General features: G+C 45.8%; 1 protein-coding gene across 6 annotated transcripts in view; it reads right to left on the minus strand.

The window, feature by feature from the left end:
- PARD3B (par-3 family cell polarity regulator beta) overlaps positions 1-17,340 on the minus strand; it is a 656,325-nt gene that overhangs the window by 52,649 nt on the left and 586,336 nt on the right. For 5 of the 6 annotated variants that reach the window (XM_067548843.1, XM_067548841.1, XM_067548844.1 and 2 more), the window contains one exon: positions 13,593-13,728. In XM_067548843.1, coding sequence (XP_067404944.1) covers positions 13,593-13,728 — 136 coding nt within the window. Of the gene's footprint in view, positions 1-5,526; positions 5,675-13,592; positions 13,729-17,340 lie in introns of all 6 variants that reach the window. The other variant, XR_010919815.1, reaches the window with a different exon arrangement.

The raw sequence follows: 17,340 nt of genomic DNA on the forward strand, positions 1-17,340 counted from the left end.
TTATTCTTACAATTAAGCTATACTTTGGAACAATCTCAATGAAATTGTTGCTCTGCATGACCCAACTCATTTTGGCCTCTACTTTATCCCATGAGTTCTGTATAAACCACTGTGGGCTGCTGCATGGAGGTTATTCTGAAAGCTGCCTTCTGTTATCTTAAATGGACAGACTTTTGAAGTCCTTACTCAAAACGCCTATTGATTTCAGTGGGAAGTTTTCCTAAGCTAGGACTGCAGAGATATGGACCAGCATTTACCTTCTAATTCTACAGTTGCTAGGTAATTTTCTGGATCTTCTGTGAGATATCTTAGGAACTTGACAGTATCACATAAAAAATCAAGACACACAATATATAGAGAGATTTGTTTACAACAGTGCTAGAGTGAGGAGACAAAATGTCATAATTTATTTTTAAATACAGTAGATATTTAATATTAAAAGTAAAACCTTTTGCAGCTTGCTACCATGTGAGGCTCTGAGCTGGAGCCTTGATTTTGGTCTATCAAACCCCAGCCCAACAAAGCACTTAAGCACATGAGTAGTCCCAACTGATTTAATGTGCTTAAAGTTAAGTGCTCTGCTGACCAAGGCCTCATTCTAGAAGTCAGAAAAAGCCCCTTAATAGTGGCCTGAGGAAAGAAGAGGTCAGTTTAAAAAGGAAGTCGACTTTTTGTCTCCATTGTAGTCAGTATTGTGAGCAGCTGTATTTGAGCCTATGCTATGTGGGGCACTGACTTGCTGGAGGTCAGGAACCGAGCTGTCATGCAGGACTACATTTCTGTGCGGGGAAGGGAAGGTTCAAAGAGAGAAATTCTAGCTCTGGCAATCTCTCATGAAGGCTCATGTTAAAACCCCCAATCCTCCCTCACCTTCCCCATGATTCATGCTCTCTCGTATATGGGGTCAGGCCGAGACCTGGCATATTTATGAGTGTGTGCACAGACACTCATGTATGGAGTGATTCTTAGAAAAGCCGGCAGGTGGCTAGAAAATTGGAAAAGCTGAACTAGAGATGGTTTACTAAAAAAGGAAATAAATTTCAAAGAGCCAGCTACCTTATCACTCAGATTAACCACATTGCCTCACTAGCAAATACAAACCCACAAATAAATAAATGTAGGTCCAAACTTTTGAAGGGCCATTTTTGTATGCAGAAAACCGTGCACCAAATTACATGCAAATGTCTGCTTGAGCACCCAACTGGCAGTAATTGTTCTTACATCTCATGGCATAATCACTTATTCAGTAACTCCACTGATCATCTAAATCACCAATTAGATGCTTGTTTCTGAGGTCCCTTAAACATTTTGGCTAAGTGGGTTAGTTTGTACTTAAAAATTATAAAATAAAACCTCTAGGGTTCTTTATAATACATCAACACATGCAGCAGCAGCTGTCATGATTCTTTGTGATACTGTGCTCAAATTCTTAGTTTGGAAGAGACAAGATGATCATTCACTAACTGCAAGAGACGTGACCACTGCAGCGTGTGTTAATATATAAAGTTCTCCTGAGTGTGCTGGGAGCTCTTTAAAGATGACTTCATCCATATATATGAGAGGTATTGCTGATGTGTCAAAGTAGTAGTCTTTTACAACAGTAAGCAAAGGAAAGAAACAGGATATTATTTGCTTTTGTTTATTTACATCATTTACTTGGAGGATGTAACAGAGAAGCTTTAATATTTGCTCCCCTCAGACTCCAACTTCTACATTTAAATACTGTGAAAAGCAACATCTTGATTTTTCAGAATAAGCTACACGACGCATTATTAGAACTCAACATAATGTTTAAGGCATGAATGATATCCAGTGGAGTTTATTAAGATGGTATGCAATAGTATTGCTTTCCTTAGTAAAGAGAAGAAAGTACTTTGACAAGGCTAATGAAGAGACATCAGCATCTCAGATTATGCTCTGGTTTAGACATTCTGTGCCTAATTCAACCTTGGCAAAGTAGGAGTGACTCCAAAGAAGTTAATGCTCGCCACTAATAACAGGAGTAAATTTGGATCTCTTTGTGTCCTTTCTGGAATAGTTTATTTTTCACATGAGGCTTGGTTAAGATTTTACCATGACAATCCTCCTCCATCACCCGAAAATCAGAATCTCATTGCTTAGTCGGAGCAGGTGACATTGTTTCAGAATTATCCCAATCCAAACTCTTCACAGGCCAGACAAAATAGAACCATTGGCTAAAGTAGAGTTCTTACAAAAGCATCATATTAATAGTGAAGATTAAAACCTCCTGTTAAAATGTGTAACAGCACAAGTATTTCTGAATGCTACTTTTCAGAGTTGCTTTACTCTAAATGAGTTTTTTATCCCCTAAAAAGAAGAAAACATATCCAACTGAGCAGTAGTCAGCAGCCTTTCAGAAAAATCTGGAATTCATAGGAGTTCTGCCATGGTTTCCCATAGTACATAAAATTGTCATTTCTCCCATTCCCCTAGAAGACAGGAATGTTATTATTCTAGAAGTTGGAATTTTGGTTTTTAACCATGATCCAACACAAACGTTTGTGGGTTTTGGGACCCTAACCTACTTTAAACTTAACATCCTGAAGTTGGAATTAATTGCTCATTAAAACACAAAGAGCTCCTTTTTCACTCCAAAGTACTATAGAACCTTTTGACACATTATGGAAAAATAATGCTGTTCTCAACCCTCCTTTTCTCTGTTTGATTTTAAGGTTTGTACCTTTGCCAGATGCACAATAAACTGCTTGGCCTTTAACATGAACGGGCATGATTCTTCTTTTCGTAACCTTAATTGGGAACTGACAAAACTCAGTACACTACAAATTTGCTTCAATGAAAACCTGTTGACAGATAGTATATTAAGCCTAGTGCATAGATATGAGTGGAGATCAGATAGCTGAAGAAAGGATTTTTTTCTTTTCAGTTTTTGTCAACATATAAATCTAATTTGCAAATGAAAAATAAGAAGTTATAAGATCTGCTGTATACAAGGTATTGTATAGGATATTGTCAGGCTGCTGTGGTTACCTACAGGTGAAGAACCTACTCAGTTTGTAATAAGTTATATGCAGTCCTTGAAAGAACATGAACAAAATAAGGCTTCAGGAAGAAATTAATGTCACAGTGAAGGACAGGACAGAGGTTTTCAGTAACAGGATTGGTATGAGATCTGTGAAACAATTCAAGTAAATCCTCAAATAGGTTATATATTCTGTTTTTTAAAATTGCGCTCACACACATGCACACACATACAAACACACACTTTATTGCCTTGATTGAACATTTTTCTCCCCTCCCCTCATTTTTATTTTTTGTTTTCTTGTTTCAGTAAAGCAATGGGAAGGACAGTACCCATAAAATGGTCCTGCAGTAACTCCCTCCAACTCCTAAAGTGACAGTAGTTAAGTTCCTATGGCCCATGTCTAGCAAAGTTCTCTTATGATTTGATCAATTTAAGTCAATGGGAATCTCTAATGGGCTTTGATCAGGGTCTGAGAGCAGTATTTCCATGAAAATATGCATTATTTAACTGGTGGGGTATTAAGACGTATACATGCATGCATGCACACAGTCACTGATATGAGAACCAAAACACTCCAATAATACATCCACACTGTTGCCAGAGGATTTCAGTTTTTTCAATGAAAATAAAACAGATTTTTTTTTTCTGGAAAATATTTATACTTTATAGTCAACATCTCGCTCTACTTAATTGGGCCTACAGAAGTAAAGTTGTTTCTCTTTAAGCCATCTAACTCTTGTGAATCTGGCTTATAATTTTTTCCCAGTTATGAAGCTGGGGAAAGAGAGAGACTAAAGAACACAAAACCAAACAACAAATAAAAAAAACAGAATAACTGGAAAGAATTTTGAAGTTTTATGCTAGACAGCACAATCCTTGCCATATAAATGTATCTCTTTATTTAAACATACTAAACTGAATTATTCAGCTGTTCCTTAGAAAAAGAAAAAGCAGGCTGAGATGGAGGGAGAGCAGAAAAAGAGCGAGGGAGTGAGACAGCAAAAATATATACAAGAACAAATGAGAAGAACAGAGGAGAATTGAAAAAAATGGGGGAGGGGGAAGGAATGAAGAGAGACTAGCAGGCTTATTTAAAATGAATTTTTGACCTTATTTTTAAAACATTTATGGATCCCAATTGCCTGTCATGAGATTATGTTCCCTTACAATGCTGGCTTTTCAGCTGGCTCTGCACTTTAACTTGATTTATCCCATTTTTTAAAAAGTAGATTGTTAGAAATACCCTTTCCACCAGAAATTCTGTCCCATTATAGTGTCAGCTAAAGGCCACTTGTCAATGTCAGCTTTATAAGATAGAAATGTGTGTCGTGAGCTCTCAGACTTATTTTTGGAGGACAAGCCCTAATGTCCATTTCTGAACCTAATGCTTTGTTGTGGATAGTGTCGTCTTAAATTCGTATATTTTTTCCAATTTATCTGAATGTTTCATTAGATGGTGTATAGTGATTACAACAGCTGCTGTACATTAGCAAGACATCTTAAAGGAAAGCTGGCTTAGATATCACGCTGACTGACAAAAGCAGAGGGAGAACCTAACTAGTATTAAAAATACATAAGGAGGCCTCTCTTCTTCTCCAGCTGTGAGAAGAAAAGCCCACAAAGCCCATACCAGCAGGATTTCCTCCTGCTCAGCTGCCTGCAGCCTCTTTAGGGGAGAGAAGTGACACAGTGGAGACGAAAGTCAGTTTTTATTTATTTACAGTGATGCAATTAGTCATCACATTGTCTCTTTACTGGCAAATAGAGGTCAGGGAAATAAGTTGTTGCTCAAGCTGTGTTACCATAATGCTGCCAGGGATCAGTGTTAAAACCAACCAGAGGTGTTGTGTGGAGGGCAGGAGTACATGCGGGATCACGTGCCCTCCCAGATTTGTTACTTGGCTTGTACTGAGCATGCTTGCATGGACTGGCATGCTCAATAACATCTGCTGAAGCCACTGCCCTCACTTTATCCCCCCAGGTATGGATCATCTCTGAAACCAGCAACATAATGGCCCTAAATCATAGGGCTGCTCTTGAACTACCAACAAGTGTTAGGAGAAACAGTAATGTGGCCACTATTTTTTCTGGACCAGAATATGGTGCAATACCAAAATGGGGATGAAGAGATTATGGGAGGCAGGAGATTTCACTCCTTTATCCTCCCAGTTGTTGGTATTTTTTATACAAGGTCAGACACTCGAGGCCTTTATAAGTGACTTCAACAGATGAGCTACTAAGGTGTTGCAACAAACTTCAGCCATCAAGGTAAAGTTAGAGTTTAGAACAGACACTATATGGCAGCCCTTCCTCTCAACAAAAACAGTTAAAAAATTCACGCCTTAGAAGGAGATACAGAAACAATCTTGATGCCTCTAATATTAATCAATCTAAGACTGAGAGTTTCAAAGTTCTCTCGGGTGCTTTGATTAAGGACATCTTGCCTCACAGGAAAAATGAAGCTTTGGAAATCGGTAATCTTTGGGCATTACATTTAATAGAAAAGGCTTAAAAGGGATTACCTATAAGGGACCTTCGTGAATCTTTGGAAATTATATTGGACCATAAATCTGAACCTCTTCAGAGGGGTAATAAAGCCTTATCAGTTTCAGATAGGAAGTGGAAATCCTCAGTCTGCTTTAGGTGCATCATTGGCCAGGTCTGGAGTATCTGCCAAAACAATGTTATTTCTTTAGCCTCTGTCTCAGATAGACATTTTATTTTTTATTATAAATTTGGTTTGTAAAAAGTTTTTTTAAAACCAAGAATGGAAATTTAATCAATACCCAAATTTGGTCCACAAAATTCAAGCCCAGAGAATAAAGATAATTGGTTTAAGGGATCAGTTCTCTTGCTGGGGATATTTTTTAAATTAACTCAGAAAATTTACTGTTTTGTATAATTTCACACACATGCAATATACACTTGTGCCTATGATAAAACCAAGGTTATTTTTGGTTTTGGGGGTTGTTTGTTTGTTTATTTTTAACACAAGCACACGAACAGAAGATTTCAGTTTTTCATTCAAACGGATAGTCTGGCAAGTTTGGGGAATACTGGAGACATTGATGATGTTAGTACTTATAAAAATTCAGTTATATCTGGGTTCCAACGATTTTAAATTCTTACATTTGGTTTTTAAAAACAAGGTTACTTACCAGTAACTGATGTTCTTTGAGATGTGTTGCTCATGTCCATTCCACTATAGATGTGTGCATGCCTCTGTGCACAGTTACCTGGAACTTTTTTCCCCCTTAGCAGATCCCGTAGGGCCGGCTCCGGTGCCCCCTGGAACCCCACGCACATGCTGCGGTATATGAGGCGCTGCCAGTCCTACGCCCCCTCAGTCCTTTCTTTTTGCCAACTCCAGCAGCGGAGACTGGGGGATGGGTTGTGGAATGGACATGAGCAACACATCTCGAAGAACATCAGTTACTGGTAAGAACCTTGTTTTCTTCTTCGAGTGCTTGCTCATGTCCATTCCACTATAGGTGACTAACAAGCAATACCTTTGGAGTTGGTTTGGAGTTACCGGTGAGCTGCCCTCAGCACTGCTCTGCCAAATCCCATGCCCCCTCTCGCCTGCTGAGTGATGGCGTAGTGAGACGTGAAGGTATGCACCGATGACCAGGTGGCGGCTTTGTAGATGTCCTGCACGGGCATTCTCTCCAGGAAGGCTGTGGACGAGGCTTGAGCTCTGGTTGAGTGTGCTGTGATGGTTCCTGGAAGCAGCATGCTCGCCTGCTCATAGCAGAACTTGATGCATGATGTAATCCACAAGGAGATGCATTGGGTGGAGACAGGTGAGCCTTTCATCTGGTCAGCCACTGCGACGAAGAGCTGCATCAATTTCCAGAACGGCTTTGTATACTTGATGTAGAAGGCCAGGGCTTGTCTCATGTCCAGCGAGTGACATCTCCTTTCCACCTCTGAACCATAAGCTTTGGGAAAAAACAGGGGGAGAAAAATATCCTGATTACAATGAAATTGGGAAACCACGTTGGGCAGGAAGGCTGGATGCGGCCTCAACTGAATCTTGTCCTTAAAGAACACTGTATAAAGGGGCTCCATGGTCCAGGCCCTAATCTCGGATACCCTCCTAGCTGAGGTAACAGCCACCAAGAAGACTACTTTCCATGAAAGCATGAGCAGAGGGCATGAAGCCATGGGTTCGAAGGGGGATCCCGTGAGTCTTTAGAGGACCAGGTTGAGATGCCAGGGAGGCAGCGGGTCACAGACCTGCGGATAAAGCCTCCCCACCCCCTTGAGGAACCTGATCGACATGGGATGGGAGAACAACAATCTCCCCTCTAGCGGCTGATGGAAGGCCGAAATGGCTGAAATGAAGGTGAACCTTCAATGAGGCCAGCGCCAGACCCTGGAGCTTTAACTGGAGCAGGTACTCTAGGATCGCCTGTATAGACGAGAGGCTGGGCGGCATACCTTGTGACTCTGCCCAACAGGTAAACCGCCTCCACTTAGCCCAATACACGACCTAGTCTTCTTGCTGCCAAGCAGGACTTGCTGGACCTACATTGAGCAGGCTCTCTCTCCCTCCGTCAGCCACAGAGCTTCCAGGCCGTGAGGTGCAGGAAGTCCAGGTCCGGGTGCAACAGGTGACCACGGTCCTGGGATAGAAGGTCGTGCCGCCTCGGAAGCTCCAGGGGTGGGGCGATCGAGAGGTCCAGCAGCATGCTGAACCAGTGCTGTCTTGTCCAGGCTGGAGCAATGACTATAACGTCCGCTCTGTCCCTCTTTATTTTCAGCAGGACCTTGAGGAGGAGTGGAATGGGCGGAAATGCGTACATGAGGTTCCCCGTCCAGTCCATGAGGAACGCGTCGGAAATCAACCCGGTCTCATGACACTGGAACAAGCAGAACCTCGGACACTTCTTGTTCCAGGCCGACGTAAATAGGTCCAGTTGGGGAACGCCCCACTTCCGGAAGATCATAGCCGCCAGCTCTGGATGTAGCGACCAGTTGTGGCGGGGTAGAAACGACCTGCTGAGGCAATCCGCCTCGTCGTTCCACACTCTCGGAAGGTGAGAGGCCGTCAGGTGGAAATTGTGCCTCATGGCAAAGTCCCACAGATGGAGAGCTTCCCCGCAGAGGGCTGAGGAGTGCGCTCCCCCCTGCCTGTTTATATAAAACATGTCTGTGGTTTCGTCCGTCAGCACCTGCACCACCCTGCCTGTCAGGAATCGGAGGAACACCTTGCACGCTAGGAGAATGGCCCTCAGCTCCTTCATGTTGATGTGTAGGTGCCTCTCCTTCCTCAACCAGAGTCCCTGAGTGGGCTCTCCAACCTACGTCTGATGAGTTGGAAATTAGGGTGACCGACGGGACCAGTTCCTCGAATGGAACGCCCTTCATCACTGCCCGGGGAGTCCGCCACTAGTCTAGGGAGGCTAGGACAGGTGGGGGACCTGTGACCACCCAGTCTAGTGGATGTCTGCTCGGAACATATACTGAGGCTAACCGAAGCGGTCTGAGCCTCAGGCGAGCTAGTCTCACTACATATGTGTAGGCCGTCATGTGGCCTAACAGCTGTAGGCAGTGCCTGGCTGTTGTTGTGGGACATCGGTGCAGCTGGAAGATGATAGAGACCATTGCCTCGAAACGTGGCTGAGGCAGGAAGGCTCTGGCCTGGAGGCGTCCAGGGTAGCCCCAATGAATTCTATGCATTGCACTGGGGTTAATGTGGACTTCTGTTCGTGTATGAGTAGCCCCAGCCTGTGGCACAGAGAGCAAGTGAGGGTCACACTGTCCTGCACTTGGGACCTGGACCTGCCTCTGATCAGCCAATCATTTAGGTAAGGAAAAATGTGCACACCTTTTCGTCTCAGGTGGGCAGCCACTACCGCTATGCACTTTGTAAACACCCTGGGATCCAAAGATAGGCCAAAGGGCAGGGCTGTAAACTGGTAGTGGGAGCCAGCCACCATGAAGCAAAGAAAGTGCCTGTGGCTGGGGAGGATAGACACATGAAAGTATGCATCCTTGAGATTGAGGGCGGCATACCAGTCTCCTGGATCCAGAGAAGGGATTTTGGAAGCTAGGGAGACCATGCAAAATCTGAGCTGTTTGACATATTTATTTAGACAACGCAGGTTTAATATGGGTCTCAGACCCCCCTTCGCCTTGGAAATAGTACCTCGAATAGAACCCTTTCCCCCTTCTGCCTTGAGGGACTGTTTCCACTGCTCCTGTGTTGAGGAGGGTGTCCACCTCCTGTAAGAGGAGCTGCTCGTGAGAGGGGTCCCTGAAGAGGGAAGGAAGAGGGGAAAGTTGGGGAGGGGGTAGATGTAAACTGCAGCGCATAGCCCCCTGAGACTTTCCCAAGGACCCAGTGGTCCGAAGTGATTTTTGCCCATTCAGGATAAAAGGGCCTTAACCTGTTTAGGAAGGGGCGGGGCAGATCCAGGAGAGCAGTCGGGGCACCACCCTCAGGCGCACCATCAAAATTGCCTCCTTTGGTTGCCCGAACTCCTGGGGGGCCCTTGCTGGGGAGCTGAGGACAAGCTAGGGAGCTGATTTCTTCTTCTAAACCCCCTATTTCTATCCCTCTGTCTATAGGGTTGGAAAGGCCTTGGCTAAGGCCTTGGTTGCTGCTGCACCTGGGGCCATGACTCACGCCCAGAAAACCGGGGCATGTAAAGGCCCAGGGAGCAAAGCGTGGCCCTGGAGTCCTTCAGACCGTGCAGCTTCGCATCAGTCTGGTCCGAGAAAAAGGCCAACCCATCAAAGGGGAGGTCCTGAATAGACTGCTGCACCTCTTGGGACAGGCCTGAGGACTGCAGCCACGAGCACCTTCACATACTGATGGCAGACACTATAGCCCTGCCCGCTGAGTCAGCAGCTTCCCAGGACATCTGGAGCACTGCTCTAGCTACCACGGTTCCCTCTTCCACGATACTGTTAAAGTCTGTGGCCTGGTCCTGGGGCAGGGCCTCAGCGAACTATCTGAGAGAGTCCCACAGGTTGAAATTATACCTGCCCAGGGGAGCCTGCTGGTTGGCAATCCTAAACTGAAGGCTTGCCATGGAATAAATCTTTCTCCCAAACAAGTTCAGCTTCTTATTGTTCTTGTTCTTGGGAGTTGATCCTGGCTGACCTTGCCTATCCCGCTGGTTCACAGCATCTACTACCAAAGTTCCCGGGGCGGCGTGTGTGAACAAATACTCAAACTCCTTGGCCGGGACATAATATTTCTTCTCGGCCGCCTTTGACGTCGGGGCGACCGAGGAAGGGGTTTGCCACAAGTCCTTCACAATCTTAAGGACCCCTTCATGGAATGGGAGGGCCACTCGAGCTGGGGCAGCCGCCACCAGCACATTATAGAGGCTATCTGCGGCCTCTTTTAGCTCCTCCACCTCCAGCCCCAAGTTGGAGGCAGCCCTCTTGAGCAGCTCCTGGTGTACCCTGAAATCATCCAGTGGCACAGAGTGGTCCTGGGAGACTGCCTCATCAGGTGAGGAGGAGGAGGATTGCAGTGGTGCAGCCTGTGGGTGTGTCCCCTCCTGGCGAAGGGTTGTACCCGCTGAGGTGCCCTCCTGGGGGTCCGACTCTTCGTCCGAGGAGTGATGCCGATGGGCCTTCTTCTGTACAGGAGGCACGGACTGCACCCCCGACGATTTAATGGATTGGGGCCCCGGTCCCACCTGGAGACCCCATAGGGCCAATAAGGCCATTGTTGCAGCCATTGTCCCTGGTTCTAGCCTGGGGCTAACTGCGCCACGGGCTCTGGCACTTTATGGGGGCATTGACTGGCCTGACGACTGTCCCCCCAGAAGACCCCGACGTATCATTGGAGTCAGAGGCTCTGGACCTACGGTACTATGTTCATCCAAGGTCACGTGTACCCTTCTGTGCTGAGAACCGCCCCCTTGATGCCTCCGACCTGGAGGACAATGAGGACTGCCTCCAACACCACGAGCAGTGCTGACGAGCGGGGTTGTCCTCCGAAGAGCTAAAGGTACTGGAGCGTCGTCTCGGTACCAACGATTTCTGACACCACTTGCCTTGTAGCTCTGTGGAAGCCTTCGGTGACCAAGGTCAGCACTGTCCCAAACTCCTCAGTACCGAGCCAGACTCCGGCAACTAGGTTCTGCGCTGTGAACTCTGTGGTGCCGGGTCTTCTGGTGATGACCAGGTTCCTCGCCGCTTCAATGCGGGCGAACTCATCGGTGCTGGGTCCTCCTCCTCCGACCAGGTTCTGCACCGCCTGGGAGTGGGTGAACTCCTTGGTGCCGGGCAGTGGGAATGGAAGCTGTCCAAGCACCGCCTGACAGACCTCGACTGGCGCCCGCCTCCTGGCTTGCGCTGCCTCTGGTGCTAGGGATCGATGTTGGCGCCGAGAGGGAGACTCCACATCCCGTGCCAGAGTTGGTTGGCTTGACGACACTGACCTGGAGCTACTACTAGAGGAGCGGCTTTGCTCTACTCTAGGTGACGGTCCGGCGGGAGATCTTCCTCCCCATACTGGGGATCTCCTCCACCATTCAGGGGGACCCAACGCGGGTTTCCCCCGTGATATCGGCCCCTTCTCTCGGTGGAAGGGGGGGGCAGAGGTGGCATAGGCAAGGCCAACAAGGCTCTTGCCACCTGAAAAGCCTCTGGTGTTGACAGTGTCGGCAGGGGCACTCTCCCACCCCCACGAGTTGGGGGAGGATCCCTGACTGGAGATGCAGGCACCGGAGGAAGAGTCTCGACAGGCTGAGGTCGGTGCATCTCTGTACTCGACCCTGCCCATACCGACAGCACAGGGGCGTGTCCGCGCTCCGCGCACTGCTTCTTCTTCTTCGGTGCCGGCGATGTTGCGTGGTCCCAAGTCGAGGGCGGTGCCTACAGTGCGCTCTGTACCGAAATCACGCTCGGTGCCAAGGGAGAGCGGGTCAGCTCGGACGCCAGGCGGAGCGCTGCCTCCATCAACATGGCTTTCAACTGGATTTCTCGGTCATTTTGAGTCCTCGGTTTGAAAACCCTGCAGATCTTGCACTTGTCCTTTCTGTGGGCTTCCCTCAGACACTTAAGGCAGTGGTCGAGGGGGTCACTGAGCAGGAAGGCCTTCCCACAGGAGGAAGCCCGGTGACTGGGGCATGGCCTGGCTGCGCGAAGTCACAGCAGGGACTTGCCTTATCTCCCACAACACTTAACTATTTAACTAACTAAAACTAAGCTGCAGAACAAACGAGTCCAAAGAAGGTGAAGAGTGCCTGCTCTGAGCAAGGCTAGTTCCAGCAACCATCATGGGCGGAAAGAAGGGACTGAGGGGGTGTAGGGTTGGCAGCGTCTCATATACCGCGGCATGTGCGCGGGGCTCCAGGAGGCACTGGAGCCGGCCCTACAGGATCTGCTAAGGGGAAAAAAGTTGCGGGTAACCGTGCACGGAGGCGTGCACATACCTATAGTGGAATGGACATGACCAAGCACTCAAAGAAGAAATAAAGTTTGAATTTAGTTTAAATTGTGCCATGTAGTGTAGCATGCCAGAGATTTCAAACCCAAGTATTGCTGATTTTGTATAAGTATTATCATCAATGTCCCCAGTATTCCCCAAACTTGCCAGACAATCTGTTTGAATGGAAAATTGAAATCTTCAGTTAGCGTCCCTCTGTACATAAAAACCAAAAAACAACTTGGTTTTATCACCATCACAAGTGTATATTACGTGTGTGTAAAATTACACGTAACTGTCATGTTTGAACGTTGATTGGCTTTATTTGTTTTTAGAGACACAAAGCACAACCTTGAAATTCTTGTTTAGGCAGAAATGAGAGTTGCAGGACTGACCCCATAATGGTCTCCTGTGAGATTAAGATAGTCCATAATTTGAAGGCATCAGAAGAGTTGGGAGCTCTGGAGCCTATTGCTGGCTCTATCACACACTGGCACTGTATGCCCTTGGATTAGTCATAGTACTTTGGTGCGCCCCAGCATCCTGAGCTGTAACATGGGGAAAACAGTATTTTCCTACTAGACAGTTGTGTTATAAGACTTAATTCAATTCATTTTGAGATAGATCCTCTGAGTGAAGGCCCTATAAAAGGGCAAGGGAGTAATTTTTTCACTGGGGAAGCGTCAGGCCCAGACTGTTAATGGCCCTTGCACACCTGGGTAAGTAACCTTGCCCCTCACACTTGCATCTCCTCATTCCCATGCAGCAACCAGGCACAATTCAAGTCTGTGTTCTCCTAATCTCCTAGTCAGCCCAAAGGGAAATGGCAGGATGAGCAGAGAGACCATACTGCACCCTGCTAAGAGACCTAGTGCCACCTCATGTACCAAAAAGTTTCATGCTGGCTGGGCCCGCCTTCTGCGAGCTACCCCTGAGATGGTGTGAATCAGGGCCAGCGCCTATGTCTAACAGTGGATGGACATGACAGCATTTGAAATGACTCACTTTAGTAGAGTTTAAATCATATAAATGATTTGTTTGATGAGCTGGAGTTACTTACAAAACCTAAATATTCATGTTAAACTGACAGAGACAAAGTACCCGGAAAACAGAAATAAACTAGCCAGTGTCTTCTGCAAGCTCTCCCTACTGCAAAAAGATTTGTTGGTTAGCATCTTGCTGTGAACCTACCCAGTGCTGATCATAATCAGATGGCCGTGTTCTCACTTCATCATCCTCGTAGAACGGTAAACCGTCTCGCCTGGCCTGATGGTATTCCTTCCGTAACTTCTGGATACGGTCTGCATTCCCACCAGCTGGACATCCACTGGAAAATAAAATAATTCATTACATATGTACACTCCCCATCCCACATACAGTGCTGATACCAATGTAATAAACATATCCTGCAACTCTAACTCTCTCACCTGTACTCTGCCCATTAATTCATTCCTATGAAGAATGACAAATGGCTACCATATTTGAATAAATAAATTAATAATCTGCCACAGAAATATTTACTTTTTCACTCTAAATATGGGAATTTTCCCTGAAATTGAGTTTATCTGAGGTAAAAGATAGGTTGCATTCAGACCTGGAGCAGTTTCAGCTTTTTGGTTTGATATTTCATGATCTGTCAGGGCTAGAAACTAAAAATCCTATACCATAAAAAAGACAGGAATCCCACTCTCAATTATAGGAAGAACTAGGGTTTCAGCCCTGAGAAAAAGGAAAAAAAGTTCAACTATAAAATCGTGACATGACGACAGATGGTAAAGTAGTATCTGTTAATTTTAAAAGTTTGTAAAATGTATTGGGCCCTAATCCTGCAAAGACTTATGCATGTGCTGAACTTTATGCACCAGGAGTAGTCGCAATCAGGTCAATAGGGTGACTCACAGTACGTGATGTTCAAAACATGACTAAGTCTTTGCAGGATTAGGGATGAATGTATTTTGCAAACATTTAAAATTAACGGATACTACTTTTCCATCTGTAATAATGCCACCATTTTCAAGTTTGGAACTCAAGAAGCACTGGCTAAAGCAGCAGCACGAGCTCTGCTAGCCCGAGTCTATGGAACTCTTTTAAAACGTTTTTTTGTACCATGTAATATATGGCAAATGCAGATGACATGGCAGAATAAAGGTTTTATTGGCACTTATTTGAGATGTGTGCCTAATGGTTTCACACTAATGTGGTCACCTCAAACTCATACTAACAAAACCTTAATATTGAGGCACATACTCATATATTCTCTTATCCTGAAACCTTAACTCTTTCATTGTGCATGTATGCAAAACAATACAGATGCTAATCACATAAGCACATGGACCATTCATGCACAGATGTGCAAGGGGACAGTGTAGGGAACCTTTCCCTCGATGCTTGTTAAAGACTATATTTGGCTGGTTCTTTTTTTTTTTTTTATATAAAGTAAAACACAGAGTCAACCCAAATTCAATTGCAGATTGCAGCAATAAGATTAAACAAGAAAATATAAGTAAAAGGTGTTTTTGAAAGAAAAGTTAATTGTTTAATAAAAGCAGACCTCAGCAATGTGCTCTATTTTATCCAGAACATATAAACAATAAGCATAGCCTTTGAGGATGAAAATCCCCCTGATTTTTCTCTATTTCTATCAGCAAACTTATTGCCTTTTAAGGCCCAAGTCTCCCTCTTTATATCGGGAGAGAATTTAGGGCTGTGCCAGCGTAACATAAAACAGTTTCACTCACTCTGGAGTAATGTGAGATGAATATGATGCTTTCTCCAATGCTCATGCAACAGTTCTGAATTTCAACTTGGTTCCTGACAATTATGTGAATATATGAACCACATTCAAACTCACCAGATGAATTCAATCAGTGCGGTGCAAATATCGCATACATAATCTATTAGTTTACCCCAAAGAAACTGAAGCATTGAATTCAAACAGAATGAAGTCATCAGTAATAAAAGAAGAAACTGATAAGGCAATATTAAAAAAAATCCACAATTTTCCAACATTTGCAGGGAAGATCACACATTGCCGGTAAACTACTCTTCCATCTGCCTAAAAATACATAATTTAAAAATATGGATTTGATCAGATAGCAGTTCTCAAGTAGGATAATAGTAGAAGAATAACAATTCAAACGCTTAGGATGCATGTCTATGCTGAAAAGCCTGACCTTACAGAAGAAATATAAAAACAATACCCCAATCAAAGTCAATTTACATTAAATAAACCCACTGGAACTTCTCACTGAGGTTTGTGAGTGCAGGAGATAGAACTATTGCAAGAGCTCACCCCACACTTTGGTGCTCACCTCCTGAAAGAGCTAAAAATGACCACAGCGTTTTCCACTTGTATAATTTAGTGCAAAACTAATTACTTTGACTTAGCTTTTTATACAATAAGTTCTTCACTCAGAGCTGCACAATATACCTGATCACACACATTCACACAAAAAACCTAAGACGATTATGGACTTGTCAGTTGTCATGAAAAGATTTCAAGTAAACCGTTTCACTCCACATAAAGCCTGAAGACGTCGTAGCAGATTTCAGAATGATTTTCATTAATTTAATGAAGTTGAATCAGAAGTGGCTGATATTGGCAAGAATTACAGAATCATAGAAATGCAGGCTCGGAAGGAGCCTCAAGAGGTCATCAAGTCCAGTCCCTTACACTGAGGCAGGACCAAGTAAACCTAGGCCATCCCTGACAGATGTTTGTCCAGCCTGTTCTTAAAAAACTTTCGATGGCGCTTCCACAACCTCCCTACGAAGCCTATTCCAGAGCATAGCAAGGCGCTGTGGCCTTCCTCAGAACCTGGGCCTGAGGAAGGGTCGTAACACCTCTGCTGGGCAGAACAAGGCCCTGCAGGTCAAATACCCTGGGAGCAGAGGGGCAGAGCCAGGACAGGAAGGGGAAACATAAAAGGCTGGCTTAGCAGCTCAGTCAGAGGGAAGCTGCTGCCAGAGAAGGATGTGCCTTCCCCCGAGGTAGCAGTGTGGGCCTGACCCAGGCCCCGTGGCTGTGCGGAACAAACACATCGACCGGAGTCTCCAAGGCCTGCCCGGGCTGTTGGGCCCTAGTGACTGGGAAGAGCTACACGAGACCACTGATTGGGAGAAACCCCTCAAGGCCGGCCCTGACCTAGAGGAGCTACCCACCGCTGGGGACCCACTGGAGCTGCCTGAGCTCGGTGTACCGGAGGACACCCTGGGACCTGGAGAAGCTGCCATCCACGGACGGCCCCAAGGAGTTTCTGGACCTGCTGCCAGCCGACAGTAAGGGACTCGTGGGACTCCTGCTCGTGTCTACCCCAGTGACTTGGAGGAATACCCCTGGCTAAAGGTACCTGGGTGCTGGGTGGGAGAAAGTAGCCCAGGGATAGCCGAACAGAGTGGCTGAGTCTGTGGTCGAACCAGTCAGTGTGTTGCAGCTGGAAGCCTGCTGACTCAGTGGCAAACTGTTTTGCCACTAATAGGGTCCTGGGCTGGGATGCAGTGGAGCTGCGTGGGCCTGTGTCCCCCTCTCCCCTTCCCTAACCACCCCAGAAGTACTTGGCTTCTCTGAACTTGCCTGCCAGAGGATACCGAGCTTTACCAGCCCCGCCTGTCTGACTGCTGGGAGCTATAGACTACTTTGCCTGCCCTGCCCTGCCTGAGGGCTACAGACCACTTTGCTGTGCCTGTCCCGTTTAAGTGCTGGGGGCTAAAGACTCATAACCCACTAACTTTTCCCCTTAAAGCAAGGTGCTGTGGCCTTCTTCAGAGCCTGGGCTTAAGGAAGAGTTGCACCACCCCCTGTTGGGCAGGTCACCAGTGTACACAGAGCTTAACTACTCTTATAGTTGAAAAGTTTTTTTTAATATCTAACCTAAATCTTCCTTGCTGCAGATTAAACCCTTGTTTTTTTGTCCTACTTCCAGTGGACACAGAGAACAAT

This window comes from Emydura macquarii, unplaced genomic scaffold (genome assembly GCF_026122565.2).
Source record: "Emydura macquarii macquarii isolate MOO-44397 ecotype Brisbane River unplaced genomic scaffold, CSIRO-AGI_Emac_v2 contig_1253, whole genome shotgun sequence".
In the NCBI taxonomy this organism is placed as follows: domain Eukaryota; kingdom Metazoa; phylum Chordata; order Testudines; family Chelidae; genus Emydura; species Emydura macquarii.